This window comes from Argiope bruennichi, chromosome X1, assembly GCF_947563725.1.
Source record: "Argiope bruennichi chromosome X1, qqArgBrue1.1, whole genome shotgun sequence".
NCBI lineage: Eukaryota > Metazoa > Arthropoda > Arachnida > Araneae > Araneidae > Argiope > Argiope bruennichi.
In genome coordinates this window covers 13,984,159-14,005,252 of record NC_079162.1, presented here as the reverse complement: position 1 = coordinate 14,005,252, position 21,094 = coordinate 13,984,159, and the positions used below count along the sequence as shown (strand labels likewise).

Below are 21,094 nucleotides of genomic sequence, written 5' to 3'. Positions count from 1 at the left end.
CAGCAGCTGCGAAAGAGATCATAACTGAATCCATCTGAATAATTCGGAATTTCTTCCGAAGTTTGTAAACACTAGAATACAATGACCGAGAAATACATCTATTCAGAGTTATCTGTGAAATAATTAAGCATACCAATTAATCGTTTATTGAAGGTAATTAAATAAAGCATGAACTGTTCAAGCATACGTACTTAGAGTAAAATTCCGCAAAAATACCCTTTCAACAAACTCTGGGTTAAGACCATTAATGAAATTCAAACGAATAAGTAGTATGGCAATATCTTCAAGGAAACTTCTTTTTTCTGACTCATGAATTTCTTATTTGGTTTAAACATATTGAGACTTCCAAATGAATGAAGATACAAAAATAATGCCAATGATTACGGTGAGTTAAAAAACTACAGCATTTTAGGTGATGAGGGGGGGAGGTCCGACAATTGCACACAAGTTACACATACAAACATTTTTCAGCCAAGAGCAACTGAACCAGAAATATTGTGAAAACTGATTCATTCAACAAAGGAAATTCATCTTCTATATCAAAATATCAAATACATGAAATTTTCACAGGGAATAAAAATTTAGAGAGCAGAAAAGCAAAAGGAAAAAATATATAACTTTTTTTATAAACTTATTTATATCAATTTTTTCCAACACAAAGAAGCTTAACAAAATAAGCGGAGGTCAATCGTGACGAACGGATTTCTTTGATGGTCCAATAACAACAACAATAAAAAAATGTTGTCACTCACTTAGAAAAGGAAAAGGAATTGCAGACTAACAAAGAGGAAAGAAATGCAATTAATTTGACATCATGTGAAGTTACGGGGTTAAACTCAGAAAGAGAATTTCAACAACGAAATTAATGTGCATAAAATTAGAACAAACAAAGAAGTGGAATTTTATTGCGAAACTTCAAATTAGCACTCTTGAACCTGCGATTAGAAGAATTTAAAAATATTTTTAACCGGAATGATCAACTATGGAGACTTTTTGCCAGGACTCTTTTTCTCTGAAATTTGAATTACCAAAAAAATTTGACGATTTTACATGCATTTTATTATAGTCAAAATTAATTAGAAAAACATTTCATTGTCTGAGAATTGGAATTAAAAAGACTCATTCAGAGATAGCAGCCAATAGACATGATACAGGCTTAAAACTCCATAAAATAATGAATTACGCCAAATATAAACACCCTGAAAAATAACAAGTATGAAAAACTGAACAATAAAAGGAAAAATAAAAATTATACAAAAAATGCTTCAGATATTAAGAATATTGTAGAATTATTATATAAAAGAAAATTAATCGATCTCAATAATAATAAAATTCGATTCTAAAATGTATCATATTTGAAACTGACACAGATTCTCGTTACGATCTGCATATTTTTTTGCAATCCAAATTAAAAGCGGCTTGAATTTCTAGTCAAAAAAACGGGAAAGAAAAATTTTGCTCCTGATTAAATATATAAAATATTTGCTTGTTTTTTTTTTTATTAGAGAAATTCAAAGATATCCTTAGCCATAAATTATAATTCTTTCCATTAAATACAAATTTTCTGCTATTAAAAAAAAAAGAGGGAGAAATAGATTGCTCACTTATGAAAGTACCAAAAACACTGCTTATAATAAAATTTCACTCATCCATTATTATTTAATGTTTCATTTTCTAGCGCATATGTGCCTTCGAGATAATGAAAAAATAATTGTCAGAAATATTGGATGTAGCAACTTTAAAACCTAGTTATTGATTGAATTGAACCTAGTATACTGCTAATTGAACCTAGTATTTTGAAAGATCTCAACAATAGATGATGCGTTACTTTTGTTTATAAAAAATTAATTATTCACAGTAATTTCGTAGCCAAGCAAAAAATACAAAAGGAAAATTTAGTACGATTATTGGTTAAGACTAAGTAAACAGACTATATATAAGACTATAACAGTTTGTACGAATTTTCAAGGTAACACGGGATTAATTATTATTCTTGTAATTTGAAAAATCATTATCAGCTCCTAGTTTATGAAACATCTTGAATTAAAATAGACCCGCTTATAATCGTGAGAAAAATCAAACGCAATAGGAAAAGGATAAGTAATTTTCTTCACTATACTTGTTTCTAACAGATGAAGAAAAATGAATACAAACTGTCAATCGAAGCCCGCTAATAAATGTTCCAATTTTATTCAGATTAATCATAATTATATGAAACGTTATCAAATCATGGTATCATTATGAAATATCATAATCAATTGGAACACTGCCTTCGACATGAAAAGCCATTATAATGACAAACTCATAAAAATGCAATAAATCGAAAAATGAGAAAGAAAATTTTATGGAGAGAATGCCATAGAATATTGCTCCTCAGAAGAGGAAATATTCCATAATATTCAAAATACTTTTTCTTTATTGACGCTTATTTCCCTTAATATTATATTTTCTTAGTATTCGCAATTTATATTTGTATTTTTAGATTTTTCAATCTTTCCATTTGAATGTTGTGTTTGCAAATGACCAGTAAGGAAAAATTTTTCTTCTTGACAGTCAGTTGAAATTCTCAGCAATAGTTGTGAATGTACCTCGCATAACAAACATAATTCATTCCTGCATATCGCTCTTAATGCGGAAAACTCGTTGAGCGAAACAATTTTTTCCATGCATTCCATTCTAAAATACTAATACAAATTTATAATAATGATTTATGCTTTGCTTTTATGAATGATGCATGCTTCTTTTTACAAGAAAATTGTTTAAAAGCATTTGCGAAAGTCAGACCACAGCATTATCATTATATGAATTTCTAGTGTGCAAAGCTACTCCCTTATCAGAGGGATGTTTCTAAACGTACGATGTAATAATTTCCCATGTTTTCAACACCACTCTTATATCATTAAAAGGTTGTTGTTTTGTTATTTTTTCCTCTCCTGGCCATATCACCCCCGCAGCTTTTCACTGGGAGACAGAATGTGGCTCTATAAATTTTTTGGTAGGTCTGGCTATGTTCTTCCACCAGCACATCGATGTCGCTACTATTCATCTCAAGTTCTATAATCTTAGCCAGAGGAAAACCTCGTCAATAAAGGCACCACAGACACTTCCTCAAACTCCCCAGAGTCACATTCGACAACGCTAACCAGCCAAAATTTCTTCCATGTAATTATAAGAGTTATCTTCAAACAAGCGCTCAACACATATTGATACAAGCCAATCCAGCATATGACCTCATTATTCCGCCTCGCCACTCGTTCTAAGAAACATCGCTCGTTAAAAAACGCTTCTTTTTTTTTAAACTTGTTATGCGAGGTGCTCGTTAAATGAGGTTTGATGGTATACTGTTAAATTATGACTATGAAGCGATGTAACATGTCCTCTGGGAAGAGGCCAAAAACGAAAAGAGAGTAGACAAGGCCTTTATGCATTCGAAATGGGACTTTCCACACAATTTCAAGATGAAACAAAAAATAGTTGAGTCTACAAATTGGTGGGAGCTTGTGATGTTATTCGCATGGCCACATCGTTGTCATGCAGTTTCAATTACAGTAATTAGATTTCATTGAAAAAACAAAAAACCAGTGGGACTTAGAAGTACTTTTATGCTTAAATTTCAGTGGTGAGAAAATGAATTAATTTTTAAGGCGTGACAAAATTTAATAAATCAAATTATATACACACATATATATAACAATCACTTGGGCATTTAACAAGGCACCTGAAGTGAAAACATTCCATTCTACATCTATATGTATCGAGAGTTGTTTTTTTTTATTATTATTTTTACAGCATCATAAAAACGAAAGCTTTTGTTAAAGTAGTGATAAAGATCTTTCGTTTTTGTGCTGAAGCAATGATGTGATCAGTTGATGCTGATGTCGTGTCCGCGTTAACACAGAAAGGGGGTGCAGTAGCTTCTGAGGGTAAAGACCCCTGAGCACCAGAGGGCAGAAATCTGACTTCTAGCTCATTTGAAAATGACACTCACACACTCGCTTGCACAGCCCCTTTTTACAAGAGGGGGGGGGGGGCTCTTTCACATACCTCACAAATAGAACACAGGGGAAGAACAACCCTGCCCGAACCAGGACTCGAACGCGGGACGCCCAGATCCCACGGAAGAAACGCGACCCCTAGGCCAGGACGCCGGTGATGTCATCGGTTAATCATTAAAAACTCAATCTGGAAAATTAAAAATACCATATTATATTTTAAACGTAAGACTGCAAGTAGAGATACACATAAGCAACGATAATATGAATTATTAACAGAAATAAGTACCTAAGTGCTAAAAAAATTTAATGCTGTTCTACAAATTTCATCCTTTTTTTGACATGCATTTTAACAAATTTGTTGTTATACATGTCAATGAACATCTGCATTGAAATAACTTGAATTAAAAGAAACCAGAAAGCTATAAAAATTGTTTAGTCCAGAACAATATTTTTCTAATTAACTTGCATGCAAATGCTAGTTTTCTTTTAAAGGTGGATCAACTGACAATGGAATAGTAGACGAAACCTATGAGTAGTGGTATAAAGGGAAGTAAGAAAGAATCTTTATTGCTGACGGAACTTGCCCTAAGTACAAACGTCGTTTTATGAATTCCAAGTATTCCCCTAGGACAGGGGTGGCGAACCTTTATGGATCAACGTGCCATCTTTTCTGAAGAAATGTCTAATGAGGTATAGACGTGCTATCAAATAATTTTGGCCTGTGATTTTTGGGAAGATAATAAAACTAAATACTAACAACTCGAAAACTTTATTTACCACGAAAAAATACATTTTGCACTGTATAATAGTAAATGTTTTGTATACGTGTAATTCAAATTAAATTAGCATTAATGTGACTTCTGTTGTTGCAGATTAAATAACAAATAATTTATATATTTATTTAACAATCAGTTCAGAAATCAATATTCCAAAAACGACAAAGCATAGAATATTTCAACGTAATAACAGTACTCGTAGATTCCATGGGCAGCTACAATTAGATTATGACCACGTCTAGAGTTTTGCAAATGGACCTACTTCAGGCGGAATCAAATTCTTCCGTTCTATCAAATGTTGATGAGTGACGCTTGAATCGCGATAGAACAATCAATCATCAAAACGATTACGAGAAAAATCCAGTCTTCGTACGGGAGAGTTTATAAACAGTGGCAATTTTCTACAAATGTGTAGTATAGCATATTTACAGACTGGTTCGTTGGTTCTATTTTCTACAACAACATACCGAATTCAGTTACTTTTGAATGCAATTGCATCTGAACCTGAATGAACTGCTTTTGACAATATTTCTACATCTGTGATTACAATTAGATGGTATTCCACCTCACCACTAGTCAGTTGTAAGACAATGTAAAATGGAATTCTCTAACAGGTGAATTCGTTTGCACGGACCTGTTGAATTCCCTTCTTGATCACCTGACTTGACGCCTCTTAACTTTTAGTAATGGACTAGCTTATGTTACTAGCACGCTTTCTGTAGATGTACCAAACCTTTACCGACGAATTCCTGTCTATATATCACAAGTGATTAACTGGATCGCGTATGTACAAATATTGTTAGAAAAGTGAAATTTTGTATAGATATAGATGTTAATTTTGAGCTTTAATTAAAATATTTGGTTATAATATTGGTTATTATAATATAAATGCCTTATCTGATTCCGCCCTTTTAATATCCTACTGTAATAGTGTATTATCTCTGAAATGTACAAAGAAAGACTCGTCTGAAATACAAAAAAATTGATCTAAATTAATAAATTTGCTCTTTTTATATTTCAGCAAATTTTGCAGATAGAAATATTAATTTTTGTGTGCTTATATACTGGAAAAAAAATTCCATAATGACACTTTTCATCATGGACACCGTATAAAAATATAATTTTCGTAATTAATGATAAAAATATTTTTTTTTATTATTATTATTATTCGTCTCCACAGAAATCAAATGCTTTCATTGAATTATCTACATTATTTAATGAAACTTTGCAACTGAAAATATATGTCTAACTGCAATATTTAAGAAAATAAATGCTTGTCCCACTTTTTTTGTAAGAGGGTTTTGAATTTTGATTAAATCATGAGTTAAAAAATGTATTATCATATCATCTCAGACTCTGAAATATTCGGTAATTGTTTTATGAATTTTTTTTGCTTGCAATTCCTGCCAAGATACAATGCTTAATATCATTTTGTAATCTTGCGAGTTATCTTCTCTTGTCTTCTCCTATTAAACCATTTGTCACCATTTTGAAATATTTTTAATCCCATGTACTTTCAAATATTCTTTAAATACTCCTTCCGCTTTAGATATTTTAAAAATATATTCCAGATATTTCGATAGCCTCTTCTTTTGAGATCTTCTCAGTTATCGGCATTTCGACAAAATTATAAAAGTATCAAGTAGCAATTCTGGAATAAAGATTTATTTTAAAGCTATAAAACAGGCGATACTGATTTAAAAGATTTGCTGTAGCAAATTAAAACATTTCAGTTAAAAATCAAATATTTCTAAAATCTTTCATTGCACAGCTCACTTGCCAAAACAGAAAGAGGAGAAAAGTGAGAAGATAATACACTTTGTTTATTTAATATAGAAATTCAAATAAACACAGTAGAATATATTACTGCAGATGTAACCTTATTTAACAGATTATAAAATAGAATGTCAATGGAATTATTAAATTTTGGCGCGAATAAAAGAATTAATCGATTTGGCAAGAGAAAAAAGTAATAAATTCAATATTCATATGTTTTTTTAATCTCTTGTATATGGAGTATATACAGAAAAAATATTGCGAAGGTCGAAATCGAGATTTTGAAGAATCTCCGCGTTTCAAGCTTAAATAAGTTTTTAAAAAATCCATTATTGAAATCATGTCTGTCTGTTTGTGAACACAACTCAAAAACGATTTCAGATAAATACACGAAATTTGATATGTAATTTTTACATCAAATTTGCAGATTTCTATCAAATTTTGGACAAAATCCTTTAACAGAAAGTCTGGTTCGCTGGCTAGCTGTCTGAAAATATATACAGTGGCTCAAAAAATTGGGAGTACACCTTACTTTTAATTGATAAATCCGACTTTCAATATAAATAACACATTACCGAGAAGAGCAAACATGTTTTTATTTTTACACATAACAAATGGTTTAATTTAGAGTAAAAATAAAGAAAAATCAACGAAAAACATATAAAATTGGAAATTTTCAGAAGCATTTTAAATAAAAAAGCGCAGAATTTTGCCTCAAAAAATTGAGAATACACCAATGAAGTTTTTGCAATATCACGCATAGAAACAAAGTGTCACAATTAATTTGCATGTCTTTTGGCTCTTATAATGGCCTCTAAACGTCATGGTACCGATTCGATCAATAGTTGGTGGCATCTGAATATATTTTATGCCATTCTTCTTGCAACGCTTGCTTTAAATGAGTTTTGTTTCTAATTTTGTGTTTTTGGAACAATGCTTCGAGTGTGGCCCACAAATATTTAATGGTATTGATGTCGGGGTGTTGTGTTGGTGAGTGCAACTGCTGTTTACAATGAAAAATACACCATATTTTGACGTTACGTGCATTCTGTTTGCGGTCGTTGTCCTACTGAAAAATGAAATTTCCATCTAAATCCAAATTTTTAGCACTTTCCATTAGACTGCTGCGAAGTATATCCAAGTAAACCATATCGTTTATAATGCCATCTATAAAAAATAAATTTCCTACCCCGGATAAAGCCATGCGACCTCAAATCATGACGGAGTCACCATCATGTTTAACTGTAGGACGTAAATTTTTTGGAACCAAAGCAGTATTAGGCTTTCTCCATACAGTACGATGGCTGTCACTGGCAAAAATGTTGAATTTTCTTTCATTACTAAATATAGCTTTTTTCCAATGGTTATTGGTCTTCAATCGATGAGTTTTTGCAAACTTCAAATGCTTTTTCTGAGTTTGCAAGCTGATGAACGGTTTCTTTTTAATAATGTAACTTTTGTATCCAGCTTGTCTAATTACATTTCGCACAGTTTCAGTACTTACACTTCTGCCTATGATATGAGAAATTTCTGTAGCAAGTTGGATGAACCATATAGTCGCAGCAATCTAAAGGAAAGTGCTAAAAATTTGGGTTTAGATGGAAATTCCATTTTCCAGCAGGACAACGATCTCAAATAGAAAGCACGTAACGTCAAAACATGGTGTCTTTTTCATTGCAAACAGCAGTTTCACACACCACCACAGTAACCCGACATTAATGCCATTCAATATTCGTGGACCATACTCGAAAAAATAGTTCAAAAACACAAAATTAGAAATAAAACCTATTTAAAACAAGTGTTACAAGAAGAATGGGGTAAAATATCTTCAAATACCGCCAAAAATTGGTCGAATCAGTACCATGACGTTTAGAGGCCATTGTAGGAACCAAAAGACATGCAACTTAACAGTGACAGTTTGTCTATATGAGAGATATTACAAAAATTTTATTGGTGTACTCTTTTGAGACAAAAATTCTGAGTATGTTTATTTAAAATGCTTCTGAAACTTTTCAATTTAGAAGTTTTTCGTTGATTTTTCTTTATTTTTACTCTAAATTAAACCATTTGTGATGTGCAAAAATAAAAACATGTTTGCACTTCCCGGTAATGCGTTATTTACATTGAAAGTCGGATTTATTAAGTAAAATTAAGGTGTACTCCCAATTTTTTGAGCCACTGTAAATACGATAACTACAAAACGCAAGGAGTTAAATAAAATTCGGTACATAGGTTTCACATCAAAAATGTAAATCCTTATATGATTTTGAACCAAATACGTCAAAGAATTACCGTCTGTTGGATACATGTTAACGAGATAATTCAAATAAATAAAATTTAGTATGTGATCTTATTAAAATTACAGTTTTGTGTTGAAGAAGACATCCAAGATTGCGAAGCACAAAAATAAAAAGGTAAGCATTCTTGGTATTCATAGTCACATAATTTTCTGCCAGGGAAGGTGAAAATAGCACTTTTGTTAGAGAATATGCGAGAAAGTTTTCCACTTCCGTTGTTGACAAATTCTATTATCGTATATTTTTATTAAAGATTAAACAATGATTATTATTGTTATTAATTTTGTTTAAACTGATTATTCAGCAACAAATTTACATCCGTCAACTCCCATTATATCGATTTTATCTTAAATTTTTATAATAAACATGTTAATATAGGAAGAATATATTTCAACAAGTCTATCATAGAAATAATGGTATAAAAAAAAGAGAATGGAAAAAGTTTTTCTAAAACCTATTGTAGCTAAAATTAAAATAATTATTCAATAACCTACCAGTATACTTATTTCTGCGGTAGATGGAGTCTTTCACTTATTCATTATGATCAGATAAGATTAAAAATAGACACACATAGAATGCATGCTGCGATGTGGATTTATATAAGATTATGGAGCTTCTGAAAAAATTATTCATTAAGTGGTCTTGATTCCTATTATTAGAGAAAGGTATTAAGAGTGAATATATTAAGTAAATGCATAGAGGAATATAAAAAAAATCCAATTAATCGGTTTGACTTGTGCGAAGCTCATTTATGAGACAGATGACATTTTCATTTTCTGAATTTTAATATCACTTTTAACTATTTTCTTATGTTTTTAAACGCACACAGAAAAAAATCTTCCCTATATACAAATCAGATTTTAGTTTGAAATGGCGCTTTCGTTCAGTGTTATATTTAGAGACAGGCATAAAGAAGTGGAGCTGGGCGATGACCGAACTTCATCATCGCGATATATCGTCCAACAAATATGACATTTTTCGATATATTGCGATATCATTCTTTATTTATATCTATTATAAATTATAAATAGCATCTCTTAGCATACTGATTAATCAGAACGAATCGAAATAAAATGAAGTTTCATTTTATATAATAAAAATATTCGTGTTCTTTTCAAAAAAAAGAACAAAATAATTAAGCTAAAACCCCTTTAATAAAATGTGTCAGTGCCAAAGCAACGTCTGCATGTTACAATTTATCATAATGCGTTTTTTCAATAATATAATAGTTTTTAAAATTTTACCTTTTTTTACTGCTGATCTTTTTAAAAATATCAGTTTCTTTCATTCTTCATTTTTAAAAAAAGGATAACGACTTAATAACGCCTTTAACAAATGAAATTAAGTAGTTTTAATAAAACCCGAATTCGAAATCTGATGTCTGGAAAAATTAATTTTGTACATGAATTACATAAATTTTCATTCTTATTTTAATAATATTATTGACAGATTTAATTTAAACATGCATTACAATTTTAAAAATAGGTGTATTAGATAATTGAAATTAACTATTCAATTTACTATTTCAAAATTCAAAAAGAGACGTAAAATAATAATTCAGAACTGAATAAAACATTAATAACAAATATTAGGGAGGATAACAAATATTAACAAACATGATGAAGTACATTAAAAATTTTAGAAAGGTCTTAAACATGATCAAATAAAAGATTAATATGACATTATATATCATCACCAATACAAACTCTATGAAAAAATAACCAACACTCAAGAATAACGCTATGTTTCTGAATATTAAAATTCTAGCTAATTATCTATTATTTTTAGTTATTGTATCAATATTTAGGCATATTGTGAAAATCAAAATGAAAAATTTAATTTTTCATATTTTATTTTAATTTTAAAATGTCGGGAGAAAATGAAAAAAAGATAATACAAAAAATAGTTCAAAAATTGAAAAATTACTACTAAAATATCTTTACATAAAAAACAGAAAAATAATAATTTTTCACAAAAAATTTCTCAAGTCAATTGAATGCAGGAATTTTCAAATCAATTCAAAATACTATATATTTGAAAATAAAAAAAGAAGATGAAAACGAAAAAGAAAAGAAAAGTCTTCTAAACTGTGCGAAAATTTAAAAAAAAAAAAAAAACGCAACATTTAATTCAATCACAAAGTGAAATAAATCGAAATAATAAAATGTATCCATTAAAAATAATCTTTAGCTTAAATTTTTAAAAAATAATAACTATTGCAATACAAATACATTTTGAAATAGGAAAAGTGCATTTTTTAAAGATATAAAACAAGAAAAATTATACACTTTTAGAAATATAAAAGCGAACACTACATAAAAGCATGCGAATTAAAAAGAAATGAAAAAAAGGACAAAATAATGGATGGACACCGATATACAAAACAATGCTAAAAAGTATTCGTAAAACATTATCAGGACTGATTATCTTTAGTTCATGAAAATTCGATCAATATTGAAAATCGGTAATTCGATAAGTATCAACATTTCGATTTGTATATGAAAATTTCAATTTTGGAAGTTATGCATAGAATTTGAAAGTTAAGTTATACTAATTTTGAACATTTTTTTTTTTTCTAGGGGAACAATGACTCGACATATCTTAGCTATACTTAGTTGTTAATAGTGTATTATCTTAGAGTAAGATATAATATTTGTTTTCTTTACTTAAAGAAGTTGTATTTCAATTTCGAATTTATTTAATAAAAATGTTTATACAGGGTGTTACCGAATTCGACCAACAAATTCAGAGGGGTGATAGTAGGCATCAGGAGGATAAAAAATTACCAAACAATGTGTTTGGTAGGTGAAAAAAATTGAAAATATAGAGTCGGGGAATTGTTGGAAACTGTAAAAAATTAATAAAAAATAACAAATGGTGTTTCAACTATAAACTTTTTTTAAATAAAAAAACATTCTTAAAAGGTTTTTTTTTTTTTTTTTTCATGCTGGTAACATGCGGATTTGATGATCTAGGGGGTCGAAAATTACTGAAATCGAAAAAGTAGTTTAGAAACTATATTTGTAAAAATATTAAAACTTGAATAACAGTAAAAACTTGAAAATGTAAGGAATTTCATATTCTATAATTTGATATAAACGTGTAGTGTGAGAACTGGAGAGTTTTAAAGATATTCAAGAAAAACTAAAATAGGAAACCAGAAAACATCGCTGCAACATCAGAACCGTTGCTCGCAGAGATCGTTGCCAAATTCGAAAGACAAATTCAAAGCAAGGATAGTAGGCATTATGAAAAATTACCAGAAAACATAGGGTCGTAAATATTATTTATTCAGTGAAAATCGCAAAAACAGACGCCGAAAAGACAATGAGTCTGGCGAATAGAATGGCCCTATGAATGCGAGAATTAGGAACAATGTAATCGAGAAAAGGCCTTGTATGTAAATTTTTCATGCGTTCGAGAAAAATAAAAGCAGCGAGCAAGTATTCATTAATGAGCATTGTAGAATTGATGGTCGTTATACTTCATTCGCAAACAATAAGCCAGATTTCACGAATGTAACTAAAATGTGCTGGTGCTCCATCATGCATTAACCAAATAGTTGGTGATCCTTGCAGTAAATCTGGAGGAACGTGCTAGAAGAAAACAAGGTACTTTTTGCCGCTGAGGTGTTCGGGTAGAAGATACTGTCCAAATAGAAGACTTTGCCCAGATGTTAATATCAAACTTGTGTTGTAAGTTCGACGAGATAATGATGTGTCGATTTTCGAATGACCAAATATTCGCCTTGTGCGTGTTGAAGACACCTTCTCTCGTAAAGCAGGCTTCATCTGAGAATAAAACTTTAGCAGAAAAGTGTGCATTTTCCTGTGTGGCATCAAGCGTCCAGCGTGCGAACTCCGCCCGATTTGCGATTTTCATTGAAAAACGTTACCTGCGATCCTATGTTTTCTAGTAATTTTTCATCTACTTAATGCCTATTATCCTTGCTCAGAATTTATCTTTCCAATTTGACAACGCTCTCTGCGAATAGCGGTACTGACGTTGCAGCAATGTAATGTTTTCTGGTCCCCATTTTAGTTTTTCTTGAATACCTTTAACTCCCCCAGTTCTCACACTACACGCTTATATCAAATTATAGAAAATAAAATTCCTTTCATTTTCAAGCTTTTATTTTTCTTCAAGTTTTAATATTTTTGCAAATATAGGTTCTAAACTACTTTTTCGTTTTCAGTAATTTACCGCCCTCTGGATCATCAAATGGGCATGTTACCTACATGAAAAAAAATTTTTTTTATTATTAATTAAACCATTCGGGGGTTTTTTTATAAATTTTTTACAGTTTCCAATAGTTCTCCGACTTTCTATATTTTTGAGATTTTCACCTACTAAACATTGTTTGGGACCCCATGTTGTATGGTGATTCTTTATCCTCTTGATGCCTACTATCATCCCTCTGAATTTGTCGGTCGAATTCGGTATATTAAGTTACAACTTCCGTGCCCCTGGCTGCCCAGAACAACAATACTAAGATTTTTTTTTTAAGAAATGCCAATTTTAATAGTTAAAAAGGTTTAAAAAATTATTATAGCAAATTAAAATCGGACTTAAAAAAACATTATATCAACAATTTAAAAAAAACAGGACTTTTGTTTAAATCGAATCTATAAAAAATTTAGTTTTTTCAGTTACAATGTATATTCGTAAGTAAATTTTTGAAATGCATTACAAAATTTAGACTTTAAAAATTTGTATAGAAAAAATTAAATAAAAAATGCTTGGGAAATGATGGCAATGTTCGAATTAAATATATTTGCTCTAAATTTCAAATTTAAATTAAATAATAATTAATATCCTACTTAATATTTTGATTGGACCGTAATTTCTTAGTTGGATAAATGCTATAAGTTTTTTTAACTAAATAATTTTTAGCATCTGTTTCTGAACAGATACATTTGGAGTTAATTATTTGTACGATTTTTAAATTTAATTCATAAAGGTATTAAAAATTATTACAAAACTTTTACCATTATTTCTGGAAAATATTTCGCATGTTTAGAAAGAGTAAAGCCTAAAAAATTTAATTGAATTGTAGATACTAATGAAAATAAAAGATACATAATTCTTATATTTAAATATAAATTTGTAGATGATATCATTCAGTTAGGGAAAAGAGAGTTTATTCCAAAATGACACGTTTAAAATAAGTATTTTTATATATAGTGGTGGAATGTAGATTATTATGATCCGTGCAGGAAGCAACAAGACTATGTTTTCAAGAACATTTCTTTTAATAATCACACTCACACTAAACAAAGACAAGACAGGACATTCAGGCCTGCAGCTTAAAAGAACGGCATATCATGTCATTTACATTACACTCGCAATGCATTATGAGATGCGTACTTAATCAGGCATCGCCATCTATCTATCATTCAAAAAAGAAAATAAGAGTAATGCAACTGCTACAATATTAGAATATGACAGTATTTATAGAAATATTAACACAAATTAAGAATGAAGGTGGAAAAGAATGAAGAGCAACAAAAATAAACACTAACCAGAAACCAAAATGAAATCGGAAACGCATGTTAATTCTGAATATCGATTTATTGTATCGCGATTCATCGTGAAGCATGATTCATGACCTTAAAACCTATATATCAATATTTTTCAAAAAATCGATTTTTAAAAAACATCGATTCTTTTCGATAAATCGAAAATTGGTACAGCCCTACTTAAAAGGCAGGTGCTTTATACTGAAAAACAATTCTTTCTGCTTTCATTCCTCTGAGTAGTCTGCCCACTAATATACCACTAATAAAGGTTGCAATATAAAATTCATTTATAAAAAAATATTTGTTTGAAGCATTTATAAAAAAAAAACAGTTCTGAACTTGTTAAGTGTAAGTAAACATAAATAGAAGGCAAATTTATTAGACGTATTTGGAATGACCTTCATAATTCCGCCCTCACAACATAAAACTTATAAGTATGCGGAAAGCAACAACTTCATAATTCTGAAGTTTTAATATAATGCTTCTTAACATTCCAATTCAAGTGCACTGATTCAACAATTACTACACAATTTTCCCCTTCCATCGGCAACATATAATATGCTGTATAATAAACAAACTCAAATGGCATCATGTGCCAATAAAAATCCTTCCATGTACACATTATCTTAGAAATAACAACCTTTTTAATTATTACCATTTAGTGAAGCTTTCTGTAGCTACTACCATCTTATATTCTATTCTTATTAATTTGAATTTAATATTTCCTTTCACTTCCATAATAAGTTTTCTGAACAAAAAGATTATGAATGGTACTTGAACTTCCATCCCATTATATAACACATACATCCAATGAGGCTTGAACCTCTGAAAAAAAATCTACAAGATTCATAAAATTGCCTAACATAAACCAATGATAAACTTCAAAATGCACATGCCTCACAGTTAAGGAACTTTTAATGTTCAACTTTTAAACTTGGTGCAATATTTTAATAAAAATAAATGCATTGTGAACAGGTTAAGAAATAACAGCAATTTACTTCTTATGCTTCATAATCTGTATAGATTTAAATTAAAAATAAGTTAATGATACTAAGATAATTCAAAATAATTTCAGCAAATTTAAGCATTAAGTACATATAGATAGCAAATCAAAGTTTCTCCAGTTCATTAAATAACAAATCTTTTTTTTTTTTTTTTTTTTCAATTTTATGTGAAAGCAGAGGAACAATCATTGAACAAGAAGATCATGCAGCTTGAACTTCAAATTAGTTATTAATTATCTCACAATTCAGATAACCTGAAATATTTCAAAAGATACTAATGCAAAGTGGAATATTTTGTATTGTACAAAAGGAACATATTAAGACCTATAAAAACATATAGCAGAATGAAAGAAGAATAAATTCCATTACACAGGAGCTTTAAGAAATTATAATACTATAAGCAGCAGCAGTGAAATATCTAAAATTTATAATAATGAGTATTTGTTCCAATTGATACAATTAGTAGGCAATTATGCGAGAACGAATATTTAAAATTTTATGATATTTAAACCAGAAATTCCATTTCAAAAAACTGTTTTTATTCCTGCTGCCACAATTTATGTAAAAGTCAAGACATACAAATGAAATGATTGGGCCTTGCAATAAGTAGAATTTCAAGCATTTAAACTTGAAGTAAATAGTGCTGCTGCATTAAAAAAATTTATCTATTTAAAATATGAAGGAAGAAACTATAGTAAAATTATGATCAAGCTAAAAACATATTTTAATGCAGATCACCATTTTTTTAATTATTAATAACAATAAGTGGTAGCTCTTCAATTCAAAATCTAGTAATCTCCAAAGATATTTCCAGACATGATACAAACTTGGAACAAAAAAGATGAACTTTATGAAAGAATGAATTGTGCTAAACACAAATACCAAGAAGTACAATAAGTATGATTAATGGAACAATAAAATAAATAAAATTACACAATCAGTGCTCAAAATATTAAAAATGTTGTACAATTACAACACAAATATGATAAAATTTAATTCTGAAAATGTTGAAATCTGCAGAAATGTCATAAGTGTTCTCCCATTCTTTCAAATCCTGTATAATATGATATATTAGATGTTTAACCTTATATAGTGAAGAAAAGTAAAAATTTTGGATCTCTTCCAATTGTTTATGATGTGCATTGAGCACAGATATGGTTATTCCATGCAAGAAGCCTAACAGTCCCTTATTTTAATTTCAGCATACTACATTGTTCATACAATAAAAGTACTCATCTTAATGACATCCATGGAATATAACTATGATTTAACAAGCAGTTAATCAAACCAATGTATTATTAGGAAGAAAAGTCAGTAAATCATATGAACTAAGCTAATAACTAATGTTTTGAAATAATGTAAGATGTGCCGTAGCTTTGCAACGCCAATGGATAAGATACCACTGAAAAAAATGCAAAATGTTAAACATTTTTTCAAATGCTAAGGCTTTCAATGACTAAGAGTCATTTATATTAAATATTATATATATATATATTATATATATATTCACAGCCTGCAAATAAAAAAAATAGTTGCCAAGAAATGACTACACTAATTTATACTTACATTTGAAAAACAACCTGGAATTTAAAAGCATTGAAAAGAAAATATGCATGTCTGTTGAAAGCTGGATTATATCCTTTCTTTAGTTTCTTTTCACGCTATTGACGTATTAATAGTGGATGTTAATTACTGGATATAAATGGATCAAGGTAAACCCTTTGCAATTTTATTTCTCATATCAAACAAAAATTTAAAAAACAAAGCACAAAAAACATCTATTAATATGTTAGATATAAAATATATTCATCAAAAGTATTATAATTAAATAGATAGAAATATAAGTTATTTAACTATCTAAAATACTTTTAAAAAAATACAGAACTTGAAATTTCTATTTCAAAGGTGTCTTTTGATTAATAAAATCATAATATCATAATAGGCTTATTGAAAAGCTAATAATATTTTGTCTTGCAATGGCATGCAAAACTAGTTCAGTGTGTGTGTGTCTGCCTAATGATATTCCTTAATATAATTTAAATCCTAATTAATTTCCTAATTTTTATCTTAATTTAGCCCATATTAACTTTATTCTAAAATGTTCTCTTATTTCCTGATCCAATTCCACTTTTTTTATTTAATTAATTCAACATGTATTCTATAAAACTGCTCACTTCAACAGTTTCTCACGTTCCGAGGGAAGGGATAAAAATCTCATTATAAAATCACTGAGGGAAAAATTTCTGTCTCTTTTCCACTTCTGCTCTTATGTCACAGTATAGACTGATGTATTTCTTACCGCTTATTCTTTATACATAAATTATGCCTCCCATGGTAAAATAATTTGAAGTTTTAAAACTTCAAAAAATTTTCTATTCGGTCATGCAACTGCTGAAATATGCTTATATATATATATATATATATATATATATATATAATCAGATTTTACATATTTTCCCTTTTCCCATTCATTGTCTTTATATATATATATACTAAAAACATTTCATGATTATCAAATCAAATACATAAACAAAATGTAAAAATGATTAATGAAAAATTATTAAATATAATTAATAAGAAAATCAATTCCTCAGAATAATTTGACATATTTAACAGCCTATTACGCATAATAAAGGCATAAAAATGCCTTTACATCAAGGAAAAGGTTCCCCCCCCCCAAAAAAAAAATCTTTTAAAAAAGAAAATTTGATTTTTTATAAATGAAACTGATAGATGCCAAAGAAATGTAGGAAAGTATTTTTCAGGATTTGTTCAGTAATAATTGAAATATTATATCGATGACAGCTAACAGAAATTAACTTTAGCACACGGTCAGCTGGAAGACAGAAATAAAATTGCATCTTGAATCTCACCGTTCCCTAAGAAAAGGGATAATACACTGAAGAATATTAAGATTAAATTATGATTTTACATAATCAATCATAACAAATGGCACCATTCAACCAAAACAATTTTCTACAGTGCTAAAACATTTCTTTATCCATTCAATTTATAGGTAAAAAATGGAATATCAATACTCTATACATGTAAGGAATACTTCAAGAGCTTTCACGTTCCTGTTTTAATAATGTGAGATCTTGAACTTTTATGAAAAAAAAAAAAAGAATATTTTAAAATAAAAGGATACCAGATATTAAAACCCAATAGAACAGCATTTCTTAAACTATAGTTGAAACTCTCTAAGAGTCGACAAGAAGATAAAAAGGTATGCAAAACCTAAAACATCATCTTCATTTTCTCTGATGAATAGCATTTGTAAGCAAAAGTGATTAATAAAATCCTTTCAACTTAAAGAATTTGATTATAATTTATATATTCTTTCATGAAAAATTTATAATTGTTTTTTGTTATCTTACTTGCTCTTGGAGTTACTATGTGCTTTCCTGGGTGAAAATAAAGTTACGAAAATTATTTTACAATTCAAAAGAGAAAAAAATTAAGAAACTTGGTAAAAGAGTATTTTTATCCAAAGAAAGAATTCTTTTTATATTTTAAGAATAAGCAAAAAAATTTAAGGCCTTCAAAAGATGTTCAAATACTCAGCAATGAATAACAAGTCACCTGTAATTGAAAATGATTTAACAGAAAAATAATGATTTAACATGAATAATATTTAAGTCATAACAGGAAAATATATTCTAAAAAACTTTCAAAATCAATGTTCCAAAATTTAACAAACAAGGATATAATGATTAAATAATAAAATTACTTAAAAATAAATGATATTATTAAAAAACAGTTGAAAAATATTCCTTTTAGTAAAATATTAAAGTGGTTTTAAAAAATATATCATAAATGTGAATAATTTTATAATCCCCCTAGATCCTCCTTCCTCCATATAAAAATTACACATCATCATCTCAAGTATAGGAAATAACTTGATTGATACAGCTATTTGTTTTGTATTTAATTATACCAATTCTTACTAAGAATTTGTAGTTTTATACCAGCCCATTTATATTAAAAAGTTATTTAATTCATTAAATTGATTTAAAAATTTCATAATTACATCTTATTCCTCCTCTATGGATTTCTTTTGATTAACTATTCATGGAAATTATAGAAAATGCAAATATTATTACCAAAATAATAAAAATTCAATAAAAAAAAAAAAGAGACAGAGAAGTGAAATAGCAAAAATAAGCTACCAAAGTACAAAAAAAAAAATACTGTTAAATATATTTGAAAAACTATCTGAAATATTTAATTGAAATCAAACCAAATTTAAATTAAATAAAAGCCCTAATATCTTTTTAATCTAATTTTAATAGTTAAAATAATAAATACAGAATCAGATGTAACAATATTTGAAAATAAATTTATTCTAATATCTGAGTAATTACAAAAAGGTTATACTAAATATATTAAAATTTAAAATTTTCTAAATATGAGAAAAAAAAAAGCTTAAGCATTGGCAAAAAGAAATAGGAAGTTTATGGTTTAAAAAAAATAAATAAATTATTTCTGCAGTAAGAACATGAAAAATTTATTTTTGCATACATCAAACATACTATGCAATTAAGATCAGTCCTAGATTAATGAATTTCTTTCAGTTTTGTATTATTAGATTAATTCACCAAGATCGATTCACCAAGAAAGATTATTTTAATCACTGCAGTAAAGAATTATATTATATTAATTGTACTGAAAAAGCACATAATAATAAAAACATTACTTAATGATTTTTAGCATAATTATTGTTTTACCAGTCATTACATTCAACATTTTCTGAATAAAATTCAATAATTGAAGAACTTTCAAATTATTTCTGAAGAAAACATATCACAATTCAATTCTGTGTAAAAATTACACAATTTTACTTTTCATTCATTTCAATAAATTCGAACGTGATGATCAGATATATTGAATGATGATCAGATATATTAAAATGAATTACTATATAAACGAGTCATTTCTTAAAGACTGTATGACTGATGCATCAAAAATCAAATTTGTTTTAAATTGAATATTATACTAAATATTTATATTAAGCAATAACATAAATGTTAGTGAAGTCTGAAATTATATTAATACCATGTACATATAAGCAAAATAAGTGAGGCTATGGAATGAAACTAGATTACAAAATACATGAAAAAATCTTATTTAAATTTTACTTACCGGGACCATTGAGTAAAATAAATAATGTAAAAAACGGCACAGTGACGATAAGAACACCTATATAAAATGCAAAAGCTGGTCTCCTCATTGTACTTTTCAATTGTTTCTTTTCATATTACTAAAGTTTTAATAGATTATTTTAATCACTGCAGTAAAGAAATGACATCATACAATATTTCACATCTAGAACATTTCTCCATCTGATACAATAAAACAAAGCGAGAAATTATGGTCATGATACACAACGATTTTAAAACATTTCATATAATGAACACGAAATCAGGGCAGATTTCAAGTCAACGCAAAAGTGTCCGCATTGTTTTCGATAAGCAATTCTAAAGATTTTATCAAACAAGATAATATTTACAGAGTACACCCGCCAACCTTACTTCTGTCTTGTCAATGGGATCATAATTATTCTACCCAAGGATTTTAAATTTGCCTGATAATAAGATATCTGTGAGTCATGATTCAATAGAGTGATTCGACTCTCCGTTATGAAACAATTCAATGAATCGATTCATAATATTAAAAGGATCTTAAATCTGTATTATCTTTGAAAATGCTTCTCTAATAATTTTAAAG

General features: G+C 28.5%; 1 protein-coding gene across 1 annotated transcript in view; it reads right to left on the bottom strand.

Moving 5' to 3' along the window:
• The window catches only part of LOC129958516 (alpha-1,3-mannosyl-glycoprotein 4-beta-N-acetylglucosaminyltransferase A-like), a 158,872-nt gene extending 137,871 nt beyond the window's left edge, over positions 1-21,001 (bottom strand). The window contains exon 1 of the mRNA XM_056071041.1: positions 20,510-21,001. Coding sequence (XP_055927016.1) covers positions 20,510-20,597 — 88 coding nt within the window. The 5' untranslated portion in view covers positions 20,598-21,001. The remainder of the gene's footprint in view (positions 1-20,509) is intronic.
• Positions 21,002-21,094: the final 93 nt, after the last annotated feature.